Consider the following 16,779-nt stretch of genomic DNA (forward strand, 5'->3'; position numbering starts at 1 on the left):
TGAGTACCGGTATAGAACACGCAGTCAATATGCTTTACGGCTTAAACGCACGAGTACCGGTATCGAAGACGCAGTCAATATGCTTAAACGCATGAGTACCGGTATCGAACACGTTGTCATAAGGCTTAAACGCATGAGTACTGGTATCGAACACGCTGGCATAAGGCTTAAACGCATGAGTACATGTATCGAACACGCAATCAATAGGCTTAAACGCATGAGTACCGGTATCGAACACGCAGTCAATAGACTTAAACGAATGAACACCGGTATTGAATACGCACTCAGTAGTCTTAAACGCATGAGTACCGGTATCCAACACGCAGTCAATAGACTTAAACGAATGAGTACCGGTTTCGAATACGCACTCAGTAGTCTTAAACGCATGAGTACCGGTATCGGACTTTATTCAATAGTGTTGCATTGAAAAGATTAATGCTAATTTTTTATCATGGATCCACACAATTTCGAAAGTCGTTAACCGGTTTCAGAAACTCTTTAGCGCTGAGAAGCAAATACGTATAAAACCACTGACCGGTATCGGAAAATTAAACAATATAAACTTAAATTATACAAGCAGTTCATGTAGAAGTGTTAGTTGTTTAAAAAAACATATTGTGTTTTGTTAAGTTCAATTGCCTCAAAAGACGAAGGTTTATCAACATACTCTAGACTGCGTTTCTGGGGTAAAACATGTAAATGGTGTAATAGACGATCCCTAGGAGGCTCCAATAGTGGGGGTCAAATCCGAGACCCCCAGATCGCTAGGCGGAAACCATATCCCCGACACCAAATAGCCATGTTTGAAAGTGTTAATTAAATATATTTTGGCTTAATATTAAAAATTGACTTACAGATGGTTGCTGTTTTCGAACACAAACAAAAAAGGCGTGCAGTCCTCCCAGAATAACGTTATTTGAGTCCTGAAATATAATAAACATTTACCATTTGCAATTTTAGAACGATTCCAAGGAATTAGGAAGATTGGGTGTTGACTGTTTCAAATAGATTAGCTTTCGTTATATAACCAAATGGCATTGATAAATGTGTAATTGTTCATTCAAGCTAAAACCTACACAATATACAAACTTTTATTTAAAAGGAAAATCGGACACTTGTGAAAGGAAATATTTGTCGCGTTCTGAAAAAACTGGGCATAATGCATGTGCGTAAATTGTCCGCACAGGCTAATCAGGACGACACTTTCCGCTTTAATGATATTTTTCGTTTAAATAAAGTCTCTTCTTAGCAAAAATCCAATTTAAGCGGAAAATGTCGTCCTTGATTAGCCTGTGCGAACTGCACAGGCTAATCTGGGACGACACTTTACGCACAGGCATTATGCATAGTTTTCTCAGAACGCGACAAATATAATTATGACGTTTTCAAGCATTGAGACGTTAAAGCACCCACTTAATCGAATGATAGCACTACTGATTTATAAAATTATATATTAAAAATGTTGCGTAACTTTTCAAAAGAAGTTTGGATTTATAAAAAGAGATATTTGAAGATCAATTTAACTTCAACTCGTGTCAACTTGCCCATGAACATACGCATGTTTACATAGACTTAGTTCTTATAACTACAAAGGACAATAACTGACATGCATACATACTTTTTATTTAGACTTAAGCATTGTACTTTGACGTAAAAATCACAACCGCCCTGTGTGTATTAATATAATAAAATAGTGCATTATACAAATAATATGCATGCATCAAACACTACGTATACGATTACAAGCATGGAAACGACCATTAACATATAGATAACGTACTCTTTAACGGAGAGGTTCTCTTTGGGATTAAGCAGAATCATATCCCTGATTATTCCGAGGATTTCCCCGACCTCGTACAGAATTCCCATGTAGGAGACGAACGGAAAACTGGATACCAGTCTGAAAACAACAACATGCATTAATATTTAGACTGTGTTCTACCTCGTACAGAATTCCCATGTAGGAGACGAACGGAAAACTGGATGCCAGTCTGAAAACAACAACATGCATTCATATTTAGACTGTGTTCTACATCGTACAGAATTCCCATGTAGGAGACGAACGGAAAACTGGATACCAGTCTGAAAACAACAACATGCATTCATATTTAGACTGTGTTCTACCTCGTACAGAATTCCCATGTAGGAGACGAACGGAAAACTGGATACCAGTCTGAAAACAACAACATGCATTCATATTTAGACTGTGTTCTACCTCGTACAGAATTCCCATGTAGGAGACGAACGGAAAACTGGATACCAGTCTGGAAAAATACGCACTACTTATCATCATGTGTTCATTCTCTAAAACATGGGGCTACTTGCCGAAAACGTATACAAAACTTGTAATACAAATGTGTCTTGTTCTGAGAAAACTGGTCATAATGCATGTGCGTAAAGTGTCGTCCCAGATTAGCCTGTGCAGTCCGCACAGGCTAATCAGGGATGACATTTTCCGCTTAAACTAGATTTTCGGTAAAAAGGGACTTCCTTTAAACGGAAAATACCATTTAAGCGGAAAGTGTCGTCCCTGATTAGCATGTGCGGACTGCACAGGCTAATCTGGGACTACACTTTACGCACATGCATTATGCCCAGTTTTCCCAGAACAAGACACAAAGTATAAGACCTGTCCGGTCGAAATTGCTATAGAGCGTTCTCTTATGGTGTTTATTGATAGACATTTGCAAACGGTAATACAGATTAAACGTTGATACTGTGTTAAGTGACTGACTTATACAACTGTTAAATGCCGAGACTACATGTTTGACGCTTTGTGAGCGACCTGTAAATGCTCAGCGTACATTGTAATATTAAAAATGCACATACACTTTATTTCGTTAAAACGAGAACATGTTTTTTTCAATGATAATAACATGAAGATGTTCATCAACTCGAAAGATATGGTATATAGGTTATTTGTTGGATTTGGTGGAATATTGATCTTTATTATCAAATGATCATAGTAAGGCACAGCTACGAGTGAATATATATTTGTTTTATGATCACGGGTGAATTTAAATTGATATACCTCTTAATCCAACAAATGTGCTTTCTATTTTATGATTTTAAGGATTATTTGTGTATTTTTGCTGATAATGACTTCGCAATGTCATGAAAACGACGTCATTTCACCGTATAACAGTAAAAATTATCGATAATTTTCACTTTAATTTTCACTGTTTAAAACTGAGAATTATCAGTTTTAATTAAATGATATTTCTCTATAAACCACCTCAATGCATAGACTAAAACAAGAGCACTGCATAACGGGTGCAAACGCTCGGTTGCGGGTGCAGTTTTGAATAAATGATAGCTTGTCAGACTTTTTAGAGGTCACAGTGACCTTGACATTTGACCTAGTGACCCCAAAATGGATGTGGCGTGTAGAACTCATCAAGGTGCATCTACATGTAAAGTTTCAAAGTTGTAGGTGGAAGCACTTTGATTTTAGAGCAAAATGTCAAGGTTTTAGCATAACGCGAACGGCGGACGGCGGACGTAAGACGGCGGACGGCGGACGACACGACGAGCTGGCTATGACAATACCTCGGGTTTTCTCCGAAAACAGCTGAGCTAAAAATAATGTGCGTACACGTTCTTGTTGATATTCGTCCTTTAATGTATGCATTTTTATATCCACGCGTTTTCTGCAAAATACGTTACGTAAGGAAAGAAAATCGTTTAATACACACGTTTAACTTGAAAATACACTTTAGGTTTTATACGGGGATTTTTTTATCTGCGTGAATAAAACAACAAAAATACAATACAAACATGACTCATATGTATTGTCTATATTTGGATCATTAACAACTGGGAATTAAGAGATTAAAGAATTTAAATACAACTTTTACAGAGATACTACAAATACACAATTGTACAATGTCCAAATAATCCGTCCTTCACAGTTTTAAATGTTTACTACCAGGGCCATTCATTGATGAAATCGATTGATGCGATAAATGAAGAGGTAAATAAATGCGCAGGCCGATTTGAAACTGTATTGCGACGAATAGTGCTCTATGACAATACTATGGCAAGCGAAGTGCACATTATTATCTTCAACCACGGTTTAACAGTTAACTATATAGTTAAGAGGCTTTGACACCGGGTTCAAAGTGCCGTTTGCACATTAATTCTTTTAACCCGGGTTCAAGACTTTGAATCGCGGTTCAATGGCTCTTAACTCTAAAGTTAAGAAACGACCAATGAAATCGTGACACTTGCGGTTTAAGCTCCGCTGATTGGTTGTGTCTGAATTATGTAGATAAGAGATTTGTATCTATTTTTAGACACACTTTGAACCGCGGTTCAAACTCTTTAACTCGGGTTTAATGAATAAAAAAGCAAACGGCACTTTGAACCCGGGTTCAAAGTCTTTTAACTATATAATTAACTGTTAAACCGTGGTTAAAGACAATAATGTGCACTTCGCTTGCCATACAATCCGTTGTAGGAGCTTAACACGTTGAACAACAATATTTTCTCGTTGCTGCTGTTCGTTTTTGAATTATGTATGAATACCAAATGCTTTTCAAAATGTAAGCAAATCCCAAAACATGACGAGTATCAAAAAGTCTTTTAGACAGAAAAACAATACCAGTTTACAGGAGCCTGTCCATAAGTTAACAAAATAAAATTTTAAGAATTTGTATTACATATTAAAAACATAAAGTTTGTGAAAGCAGAGGAATGACTTGATTTTACTGAATCAAAACGTTCTTAGTTATACATTGTATTGCTTTGGAAACATGGACTTACTTTGCCTTGTGGAACGTCAAATATGTGATGAGATGATTGCAGAGTTTCCCAACCGAGTACAGAACGTCGTCAATAAACTGCATGGGCTTGTTCAGGAACCTGGGGGTAAAGGGCCAAATATATAACCACGTTGAACACGATAGTTTTAAATAAATAAGGAGGAAGTATCTACTTTATAATTTTCCTCGACAGAGATTTTGTTAGTTGTTAATTTCTAGCAAACAGTGTTACATAATTTAGAGACAAACTCGTACAATTTAATCTCCTTGTAATCACCATCATGATCATGATGCTCACCATCACCATGATAACACCATAACCATCAGGATGGTCATCTTCTTCTTGTCCACTTCAATCTCCTCTTACTCATCCTCATAATCATCCCCGCCACTACCACCACCACAACAACAATAATAATAATTATCTTGATCATCAGCATATCCAATCATAATCATCATAATCATAATCATCATCATCATCATCATCATCATCATCATCATCATCATCATCATCATCATCATCATCATCATCATCATCATCATCATCATCATCATCATCATCATCCTCCTCCTCCTCCTCCTCCTCCTCCTCCTCCTCCTCCTCCTCATCATCATCATCATCATCATCATCATCATCATCATCATCATCATCATCATCATCATCATTATCATCATAAAAAAGCAACCACAATTTAAAACAAAACGTTGAACTCATGAAGGTACCACTGATTCATTGAACAATTATGCTTTTTTCTGAGCGACACACTACTAGTATCGATTAAGTAACACCATTTGAAATACATGTATATGTGCCAGCAAGTGTCACATGCTAAAGTCGTGAATAGGATGTTCGTGTTTTTATGTTATTTCCGATTTCCTGTACGCAATGTTAAGATTGTATTATCTAGACGTCAAAGTGTTGAAATAAACAATGTGAACAGAAACGCACATTTGTATGTCAATTGCTGACATGACACTTGCACAGTTAGGCTGTAAACCGTACCGTTCACGGCGACGTTTAACAGAGACCGAAAGAAGCAGGCGCCCTCCTGGCAAGGGCCCCTTAAAATTATTCTAGTTGCCACTTCATTTTCATAGAAAATGTGTAGGTCCTTTGTACAATAAGAATTGAAAGACTGAGGTTGAACAAAGTCGGCCAAAAAGTTAATTCGTTGATGTAACAATTCTTAAATAGGAGGCCTACTTACCACATGTTGTCTTTGAGCCACACTGCACCCTGTCCGTCACCAATTTCAATGGCCAAGTCCTGTAGGCGGCTGCTCAGGTATTCCAAGCGTCTCTGACAACACTGAAGATCCGCCTGACGACCCGTCAGAGATCCAATTCTATTGGTCGCCATGACGTACGTTTTTCCTATTCACGGTAACATTTAAAATCCACTTTCTGTTATGTTACTTGCTAAATGGCACTGGTTCACAACAACATCAAACATCGAGATCTAAATTGCAATTTTCCGACACCGACAGCATTCCAAACTTTTGTCACTGGTATAAATAATTTCTCGTCAAAGTTCTACGTATAAATACATAATATGCACCGTTGTGGTCTTCATTCACTTTAACACATTTAAAAAACATGATATACAATGTAACAGTCTGCAATTAATTGCAAACATCCTCATTTAGATTGATCGACTGTTGATTTCAGTTAAATACCCATCAGTTTCACTATATCCTTAAAATGAGATGCTGATATTTTATAATGTCCGTGACAGAGGTCTTACAGCAAAGTAAAGTCGTCGATATCTGAAATGAATACAAAAATTAACGATTGTATCAATGACAGGAAGAATCTAGCTCTAAAATCGGTGCTTCGACAAGGTCATTATTACCTCTCGGTTTGCAACTCGGGACTGAGAAGAACTTAAAGGTTCCAACACTTTTTAAATGAAATACGAGTTCGCGATCAATTCAATAGGAATTGAAAAGCCTTTTCTGAGATTTATTGCAAGATTAAGAAATACTTTGTATTGAGCACAATATTTGAATTTTACTTTTTACGTTTCTAATTACACCCTTTTCAGTCAAAGCACGATGCTTTCCTGGCGGGTAGTAATTGTACCCCCTACTTGTCAAAATGATTAAGATGATAATTATATGCATAGAAGTTGCAACGTTATTGCAGAATAATACAATGCATATGCGTGTGAAAACACGCATACAAGACAAGACACACATATTTTTCAGATACCAACATATACTCATTCGGTTAGAAGTTTTCCGCTTGTCTCTGAACTGCATGTTTCTGCAATACGATCATAATTCATGTAAATTACCACGGAATGTAATGGTAATTTCAGATGATGGAGTTCTGGAATACAGATTTCCATTAAAGTACTAATAATCACACATTTTATTTCTACTGTGCACACTCGACAGATGCCCTTGAATTGAACATAATGTATTTAAACTTTAAAGAATGCTTTTTCGATGGTATCCACATTGATTTCATTTTCATGTTACAATCTTACTACCGAAAACATCCTGGCAGCCATTGTAACCGTTCCTCTCGAAATGTATTTAGACAAAAAGTGAATTCGATCATTGAAAGCATTGAAACTAACGACTGTAATGAAAAACAATAGTTTCCGGACTAAGCACGCTCGACTATTCTTCAGGTTGATAGTATAATGTACGCTTTCTGTCAGTTACCTGATATAATGATCACTAATGATAAGTACAATTAATGTGACTTTGTTAACATATTTTCTGCAAAAGCGACACTGATCTTAGCCAACTTGATAACATTTCAGCTGGGAGTTGTTTCCCGCAAATGTTTACCGGAAGCGTTTAAGTACAAATGGGGCATATTTCTACTTAATTGCTGGTCAGATGTATTGACCCCGTTATTCTGTGACCTCTCATGACAGTCACAGAAAGATGCGTGAAGTTGGCTATCTGTAGTAGTTACAATTAACTCACAAAGATATGTACTTGTTACCCACAACCCGTCAACTACATCTCATCTTGCATGCAATCTTTGACCAGTATAAGTTCCAACAAAGGCATACGTACCAACAAAGGGATAACCCCGAAGTGTCTGTGGATGTTCATTTAGACCCTGAATACATGTTTAAAGATTCATTTCCCCGTGTGTAATAGATATATAGAAACGGAGTAGTTTAACAAGAATTTTTAAGTTCCAAAAGGAGGTACAATTCTGCGTAATTGCAGGTCAGAGCTAAGGAAGTTGTCAGTGACTTTATATAATGATCCCAAGCTCATGCTTGAAGTTTTAGGTGAACGCATTTGGTAAAAACTAAAAAGTGATACGGTGATTTTACAAGTTCGTCTTAAAAAGCACAAAGTGATCATCCTTCTGCTTTACTGCACATATAAGGTTTCGAACTGTTTTATTATCTTCACATAATAACCCCGAATGAAAGTTTGAATTTTAATTTGAAAACAAGTATTAACAGTAATATGAGATGTTGCCCGTTTACCTCAACCAATTTGTTGCGTACAACACATGGCATAACTGTGCTAATTTGCTGCTCAGAATTATGGAAATTTTAAGTGACCTCACACAACGACCAAAACACATGAACGAAGTTTCATTTGAAAACCAGTAGTAGAAAAACTTATATGGAAATGTTGCACGTGTACCTCAGTCGGAGTATGATGCAATGCCGATACCGACGTTTGGATGAGTCGTATAGCTCGGACTATAGGCTGAATAGTCGAGCTATAATGAGGTATTAAATATTGTATAAGTTTTCTTTAACACGGATATTTACCTATGGTTTGTGTAAAATAGCTACCTATGATTTTTTAAAATTAAGTTCTCTGTGTTTATACTAAATAAATATTTATAAATATTTGCTTATACAGCTGATCATTTTAGGCTGTATTTTGGCAAGTTTGTCATATAATTGTAATCCGTCAAGGTTTGATTTATTTTTGTTTGTCATTGTTATGTTTTTTTGTATTGACAATGTTTGAACATCTTAAAACGATTATTATTAAATTTATGAGTTGAGGTGGTGGTGGCGGTGGTGGTGATTGGGGTGGCGGTGGCGGGTGGCGGCGGTGGCGGTGGTGGTGGTGGTGGTGGTTGCGGTGGCGGTGGTTGCGGTGGCGGTGGTGGTGGTGGTGGTGGTGGTGGTGGTGGTGTAGGTGGTGGTGGTAGCTGAAGTAGAAATAATACTAGTATTATTAAAAGAAGCAATAGCAAGAAAAGCTGTAGGGGTAGGAGAAGCAGTTATGGTTGGATGAAGTTAACGTAAACGTTGTCGCAGTAGCAGTAACAATAACAGCAGAAGCAGTAGACATGATAAGCTGTGTATAGATCTTTGGCTGAAGCAAAACTATTGGCAGAGATTTGCAAGATTAAAGTTAAAAAATCAAAAGTGACTCAATGTTTATCCGAGTAAAACAGTTTGGCCGTCCTCTTTTACCTTCAAATAATCCGTTATAGTATTTTTGTCACAACACAAAACTCCCCATGATCTAAATAACACCATGTGTAAATTTGTCGATATTCTCTTCTATTTTGACCGTTTATTATCGCATTAAATAAGTCTATACCACATGTTTTATAAGCATTATGCAAACTATTATAATCCAAACATCGATAATCATTAAAATGATTTTTGTCGGCGTAAATCTGCATTGCAGTTTGATGCGGTAAAATATCTTTTGTACGCTCTTACATTTAATTCAATATAGTAATTCAATACACTATTATCAGTACGCGAGTGATAAATATATCATTCTATTTAGTAAGCGGTACAAGATTAAGTAGCACATCGTAAACCGGCTTTGTGTAGAGAGCCCTTCGTTTACAGCTTTAAGGAATATGAACTTAAGAAAAAAAAATTACTAGTCTTCAGAACATTGTAAATGTACATATTGATTGATTTACAATCGTTTAAGTGTATTAGTTTCTTGGGGACTATCAATTTTGACAAATGTCTTGCGAAATGGGGTCTTATGCGACCAGCGTAGTTGTCAGAAACGAAGGCACACACAGTTTCATGGTCTCGTTAGCGGAAATGGTAGGTACTGACCAGACTGCGTATATGTTGACACTAGTGTTTAAACGTGCACTTAATTTTTTTAATTTACAATAGTGTTTATTTATTCGTTAAACTATTTTTGTTTTTGTATATTTGACTACATTTAAAGCGCGTACCTGAGGCATTTTGGGAAGTATACCTTTTAAGTCGGTGCCCAAATACCGTCTCAAAATAGAGGTTGAAAAAGATAAATACGATAATTTCCACCGTTCAATGTGAACTTGATAAATACGAACTCGGTCGGTCATTAGTCACTCATCGGGTAAACATCGTCGAATCATACTGTTCCATCGATACGTATGGCCGACAATGGATTATTTAGTTCGCAACTTATTAATTCGGATAAGGTTTCAATGTACAGATCTATTCAGATACTTATCATGGAAGATCGTGTCTTACATTTATTTGTAATTGAAATTATGGCGTATTTTTAAAAACATGTCGTTTATACAAATATGTCGGATATTTTAATTACAATTTTATAATACTACCTGATTGTTTTCACTTACACATCATCGTTGGTCAACAACCCAATAAACAAACATTTTTTTAATGAAGGTGTCGAAAAGGCTTGAAATTTTTTCAAAGCTAATGAATAGCTCCTAAACCGTTTACGTTAAAATCACAAAGTTTAATTCGTACCCTAGATTTTGATATCAACATTGTTCTTGTACTTTATTCATCACATTCCATTAAGAAGAAGTAAAGTTTTAAGCAAAGGTATTCAAAAGGGTAGTTTATACAAGTTTACTCAGCCTTAAATATAACGTCGCTTAACTAATGTTGCTGCAGTGACACATTCTATATAACTATATACCTAACCATTACATAACTATTGAACGTTTACAATAATAAGTATGGAGGTAAAACATAACAATAAAACCTAATCCGATGAAATACATGCTACATAATTCCTCATTACATAAAAATAACCACTTATTCGGCCTACTATATATAAAATGTAAGGCATATCGATAAATTATAATATTTCATGGCTCCTTTACCTTTCGTCTTCTTAACTACTTATTTGACGAGCAACAGATGGACCTCTCTACCAGAGCACATTAAGGTCTAATTGGCCACCGTGACCTGGTCTATTTGGATCAAAATGATATCTTTGGCGATTTCCGGGTAACCGGGGAAAATTTGACCCACTTAGGCTCACAATTAATGTTTTCCCCTGAAAATTCACAGGGGCAGGTCCACCCTAGATTCATTCTACGAAGAGGCTGATGGACCCGTAAATAAACTTCGAAATATACAGACGTTTTATGAATGTCGCATGCTTTATTATTTATCACTTTATACTGTTAGAAATATGGACATATCGGAACGCTGTGTCAAGTTTCACTTATTTTCACTTCTATTGTGCGGAATGATATTTCATCATGTTTATTAGACTCAAGCGAAGCCTACACGTGTGATAGCGGCAGATAACAGAAGGCTTCGAGATAGCACGGGATCCCCATCAATTAAATCTGTTCACTGGGCATTATGCATGTGCGTAAAGTGTCATCCCATATTAGCCTGTGCAGTTCGCACAGGCTAATCAGGGACGACACTTTCCGCTTTAACTTGATTTTCTATAAGGAGGGACTTCATTGAAACTAAAAATACCATACAAGCTGAAAGTGTCGCCCCTGATTAGCCTGTGCAGACTGCACAGGCTAATCTGGGATGACACTTTACGCACATGCATTATGCCCAGTTTTCTCAGAACGCGACTCAATTAATCTGTTGTCCAATCCTATTCAAATATGTACATAAAATTCTGTGTATACCCATGTTTATTGTTTGAAAAAATATGTCTAAGCTAAATAATTGTGTTTCTAAGTGGCTATGAATCTTCTTTATCTCGTTTGGCTTTGAACTTGTGCCTGATTTAAATCAATCAGTTGATACACAACGTTCAAGATTAAATCTTCAAAACGATACATACTAAACTGATAAGCAACGACAGGGGAATAGTTATTTCGTTAAAATTATACATTGGACACACGAAATGTTATCTTAACTACGCTATTTTACACACACATTATACCGGCTTTCATAATAATATTTGAAATGTTTATATCGGACTCTCTCAAAAAGATGTTATAATTGTGAATTTTAATATTTTGCTTTATACCCGCCAATCTTTTAAACACTGTAACAGTCTTGTTTCAATCTTTTTGAGCACTCAAACACTCCCCACGCCGATAAATTTAAGAAAATAAACAAAACACGAGCATCGAACAGATGATTACATTCATTAATATTTCTCATCAAAAGACTGTTTGAAAAAGGTTAACCGTGGCCTAAACAATTCCTAACTTCATTTAGACGAATAATATATGCGTTTATTTTAACAATCACATAGGACTACATAATTTCAAATAAAATCCACTTAAACTGCCTACAATAAATTCCTCACACTTTTTACAGTAGCAGAAATACCTGAATGTGCGTTGTAATCGTGTGTATACACTTGAAATTGTCAATAAAATCCCACTGCGTTAAACAAACATTTTCAAGTCCCGATATGTTTTGCATTAGCACCCGATCGAAGATTAAAATATGCATAGTATGCTCAATTTATTGGAAACATGTTTACATTATTGTTTAATGTATTATGTTTAGTAGCAAAAGCAGTAGCAGTAACAGTTAAGTTGACGTACAACTATTTGCAGAAGTGGATTTAACCCTTTGCATGCTGGGAAATTTGTCGTCTGCTAAAATATCGTCTGCTAAATTTCTAAAATTAGCATTTCTTCGATTTTGTTTCAAAGAATACTATCAGAATAGCAAACAGTTTGGATCCTGATGAGACGCCACGTTCTGTGTGGCGTCTCATCTGGATCCAAACTGTTTGCAAAGGCCTTCCAAATTCGGTTCCAGCACTGATTAAGAGTTGTGAGAAGCAGTAAGTGTTACAAGCTATCGCAGTAGTAGTGGCATAGGTTCTATAGAATTTTAACATAAAGATCGAAAGTTACACAATATTTAACCGAGAAAACAGTTTGGACGTCGTGAAATTTAATGTTATACCTCAAAAGTTAATCCGACCGAGTATAATTATTTTTTCCCAAAACACAACTTCCAATATTTTGAATTACACAATGTATAAACCAATTATTATGGTCTGAAGACCGCATATTATTGCGTGAAATAATTCCATACCACGTGTTTTATTAACTTAGTGCAAACTGTAATAATCCAAATATCGATAATCGTTCAAAGTAATTTTTTGTCTGCGCAAATCTGCGCTGAATTTTGATGCGATAAATATTTTTGTACGCACTTCCATTCACTTAAATATTGCAATTCAATACACCATTGTCATCGCAGTTTGCGACTCATAAATATATGCTCAAATCTGTATAGTAAGCAGTGAAAGAATAAGTAGCGGCTTGTTAAAGCGTCTTGGTGTAGTTATTAAGCTTCCGCATACTGAATTTTGGGTGATTTAATATAAAAAAAAGGAAATTTGATGTTGTGTTTGTGTCACGGTTTAAGCCATTCACATGATAATTTACAGTCAAAAATTGTTACATTAAAAGATACTTTGTTGAATAATCTTAATCCTTTGTGGTTAGTTATTTGTATCACTGGCTCTGACTTGTTTCTCGTCTAATACAATCGATAGGAATGTTATTGTCAAAATAAGACTAAGAGCGTTTCCAATATTTTTTGGAAATGACGCCACATTTGCAATTACCTTTCTAGACGTTCGTAAATGCTTGAACATACAATTCAATTATTATAAATGAGAGCATTGTATACGACTGTTATAATACTTGCGAAATCAGTAATTTTAAGGGAAAAACTTGTATAATAAAGATAGATTTGACCACTTTGAGGCAATGGTTACATGTTAAGCGATTAAAGGGATCTTTTCACGCTTTGGTAAATTGACAAAATTGAAAAAAGTTGTTTCAGATTCGCAAATTTTCGTTTTAGTTATGATATTTTTGAGGAAACAGTAATACTGAACATTTACCATGGTCTAATATAGCCATTATATGCATCTTTTGACGATTTTAAAACCTAAAAAATTATAAAGCGTTGCAACGCAAAACGATTGAATAATTTGGAGAGTTCTGTTTTTGTCGTTAAATTTTGTGAAACTACGAAGATTGCTTATATAAGGTATAAAATACGTCAAGTATGTGTACTTGGCGGAATAGCTCAGTAGGCTAAAGCGTTTTTACTTCAGGACTCTGGCAGGACTCCAGGGGTCACTGGTTCGAAACCTGGTCCGGGCAATGTTCTTTTCCTTTTTTTAATTTTATTCTTGATTTTTTACTGGAGCTTTTACAATCCAATGTTTACATTTATCGATATAAAGCATTTAATGAATAAGTTAAAAAATGCCAAAATCTGTGAAAAGGCCCCTTTAAGATAAAGATTTTGTTTTTCCGAACAAGGAATTATGAGTCAATAAATGATTTATTGTAACGCATATCCATGATCAAATCACCGTTCGTCATCTTGGAAATCAAACAATTTAAAAGCGATCTATTTTCGCTATTCGTCGATTGAGCTTCCAGTGTCCAATATTTTAGAGACGTACCTTTTGCATTTTGGGAAGTATAGTTTTAAGTATCGTGTTCTTTTACAGTATCATAATACAGTCTAAAATGATAATAACGATAGCAGTGTTCATTCGCCGCCGCCTATTTGGTCCGTCATTAGTAATCCCACGTTGGTAAACATTGTTAAAACCATACTGTTCAATACATCGATCACATAAGAACGGCACAGGATAAATTAGTTTACAAGTTATTCAATCCGACCGAGATCCAATGCAACGATGGATTCAGACAACTTATATTTTAAGATTATATTTAACTTATCTTTGTAATTTAAGTTATGCTGTTTGTTGTCTGTTTATATATATGCATTGAATTTAAATATATGCATATTTATATTATGTCATGATACTCGTATCTTTTCAACTCCACATCTTTCTTTACCATACACAATAAAATAACTTACGCAAACCGTAGACCAGATTTCCAGCGGTTCATAGTTGATTCTAGTTCTCATAATTAGATCAAACGCACAAGTAACCCCATAGAGTGATGATTTGAGCATAAAAACTGAGCACAGCAATAATTTAGGCGATAAAACGCATGCACACTTTTTCTGAAATGCAGAATATTAATTAGTATGGGTTCAAAATACCCAATCCGCATGCAGTAAAACAGATACACATTTATTTCCACAATCTTATGGGAGCCACAAATAAATTCCACGTAAACTAGCAATAATAAATCCTCCAAACTTTTCACAGTAGCAGTAATACCTGAATTTGCGTTGATAAATACGGCTGTAATCGTGTGTACACACTTGACAATTGTCAATAACACCCGACTGCGTTTAACAAACAGTTTCAAGTCCCGATATGTTTTGTATTAGCACCCGATCGAAGATCAGGGTTATGCAAAGTTTGCACAATTAAAATGACATTGTGAATGTGTTTTCATGACTTTTTATTGTAATTAAATATGTTTACTTATATTTGATAATGAAGCGCGTGTGTTTACCACAGCGCTATCCCGACAGCCTGTTTGTACTGATATAAACGATGAATTTGATGATAATGATGGTTAGGACGATAAGGAAAGTAGGGGGGAAGAAATATGGGAATTTTAAGAAGACCCACATGCAGATTATAACACCAAAATCGAACGTACTTTGGTATTCAATCCTAAATTGACACAAAACTGCGTTCGTGCGTTCATGCACATAGGTAATTCATTGCACCCTACGCAATGTTGCGTTTAACACAAACGTTTGCTCGAAACCAAACTGCTTGAAACATAATAATACGTAGGTATGTTAGAATTTACTTGTGCCCAAATATTAGGGATTATTTATTATGACGTGATATTTTCCGGCTTTTTTGAAGGAAAAAAAATCCAAATTAATCGTTTAAAAATATTAATTAAAAGCGCAACAGGAAGTAATCACACATCCGCATGATAAGTACGCGTAGTATACTACACTTTTAATTCTCATTGTCTCATATTTTCGAGTTATGTTCAATTCGCGATGTATTGATCAACAAATACATCTCTATCGATCTAACTTTGGATCAGAGCCCCGAATCGGAGTTTATTTACCGGGAAAGGATGATTCATTGATTGCCTCGAGAAAGGATGATTATTAATCTAATATGTATTTCTTAAGACTTATAGATCGTTACTTTGTTTTTTCTGCAGATGACATTATGTTAACGGAATGCGGTAGTGGTTCAAGTCGATAAAGGGTCATTCGATCATAATCTGCAGTATAATCATACGAGATCTAAACAACAGATATGGGTGATTACCGCTGGCATACCGACAACATAACCGCCATAGATGAATCTCTCATTTAAAGTGCGTCAATCTGTGTATTTTACGTATGTCATTTTTGTCTTATCAGTAAATTGTCCGCTGCTAATATGCCTTATCTACGGAAACCTTGTTAAAGTAAATATCCTATTTAGGCCGATTCAACATTTGGACAGGTTATTTAGACCAATTCACCAAGACATTTGAACTATAAAATAATGAAATGACACCTAGAATCAAGAATATTTGATTTTAAGACACATTTGACTAGATAGAAATATGTTTAGCTGAAATTCTTTCTATTTAATGAGTCATTATTTTTGCTGAAAAGACAGCCAATAAAGTAGTGTTAAACTATTATTGAACGTTTTTTTAGGGTATTATCTATTGGAATTGTGTATAGGAACCCGTGTTTGCCATTAGTATGAAATATTTTGATAGGCTTTGGCAGTGTCCGACTTAGTTGATCCACACGTTATGTGATCAAAAACGCATGTTTTGCGATGAAATTTTGGAGAAGCATTCAACATAAGAAGACAAGCTGTTCACGATAAAACATTACCATAAAATAAGAAAATAAATGTCGCTAAATATAATGGGCTGGCCACTGAATACGTACAGGCCTACGACCGTAAACTTTGATATCTTCACAAAGTGT

General features: G+C 35.5%; 1 protein-coding gene across 9 annotated transcripts in view; it reads right to left on the reverse strand.

Annotated features, from left to right (window-relative positions):
• LOC127834638 (uncharacterized) overlaps window positions 1–15,339 on the reverse strand; it is a 36,446-nt gene extending 21,107 nt beyond the window's left edge. For 5 of the 9 annotated variants that reach the window (XM_052360649.1, XM_052360652.1, XM_052360651.1 and 2 more), the window contains exons 1-5: window positions 14,779–15,076; window positions 5,972–6,529; window positions 4,765–4,863; window positions 1,781–1,900; window positions 855–923 (exon numbers count right to left, since the gene is read on the reverse strand). In XM_052360649.1, coding sequence (XP_052216609.1) covers window positions 855–923; window positions 1,781–1,900; window positions 4,765–4,863; window positions 5,972–6,123 — 440 coding nt within the window. In that variant the 5' untranslated portion in view covers window positions 6,124–6,529; window positions 14,779–15,076. The other 4 variants (XM_052360645.1, XM_052360648.1, XM_052360646.1 and 1 more) reach the window with 4 other exon arrangements.
• Window positions 15,340–16,779: the final 1,440 nt, after the last annotated feature.

Source organism: Dreissena polymorpha, chromosome 6, assembly GCF_020536995.1.
Source record: "Dreissena polymorpha isolate Duluth1 chromosome 6, UMN_Dpol_1.0, whole genome shotgun sequence".
Classification (NCBI taxonomy): domain Eukaryota; kingdom Metazoa; phylum Mollusca; class Bivalvia; order Myida; family Dreissenidae; genus Dreissena; species Dreissena polymorpha.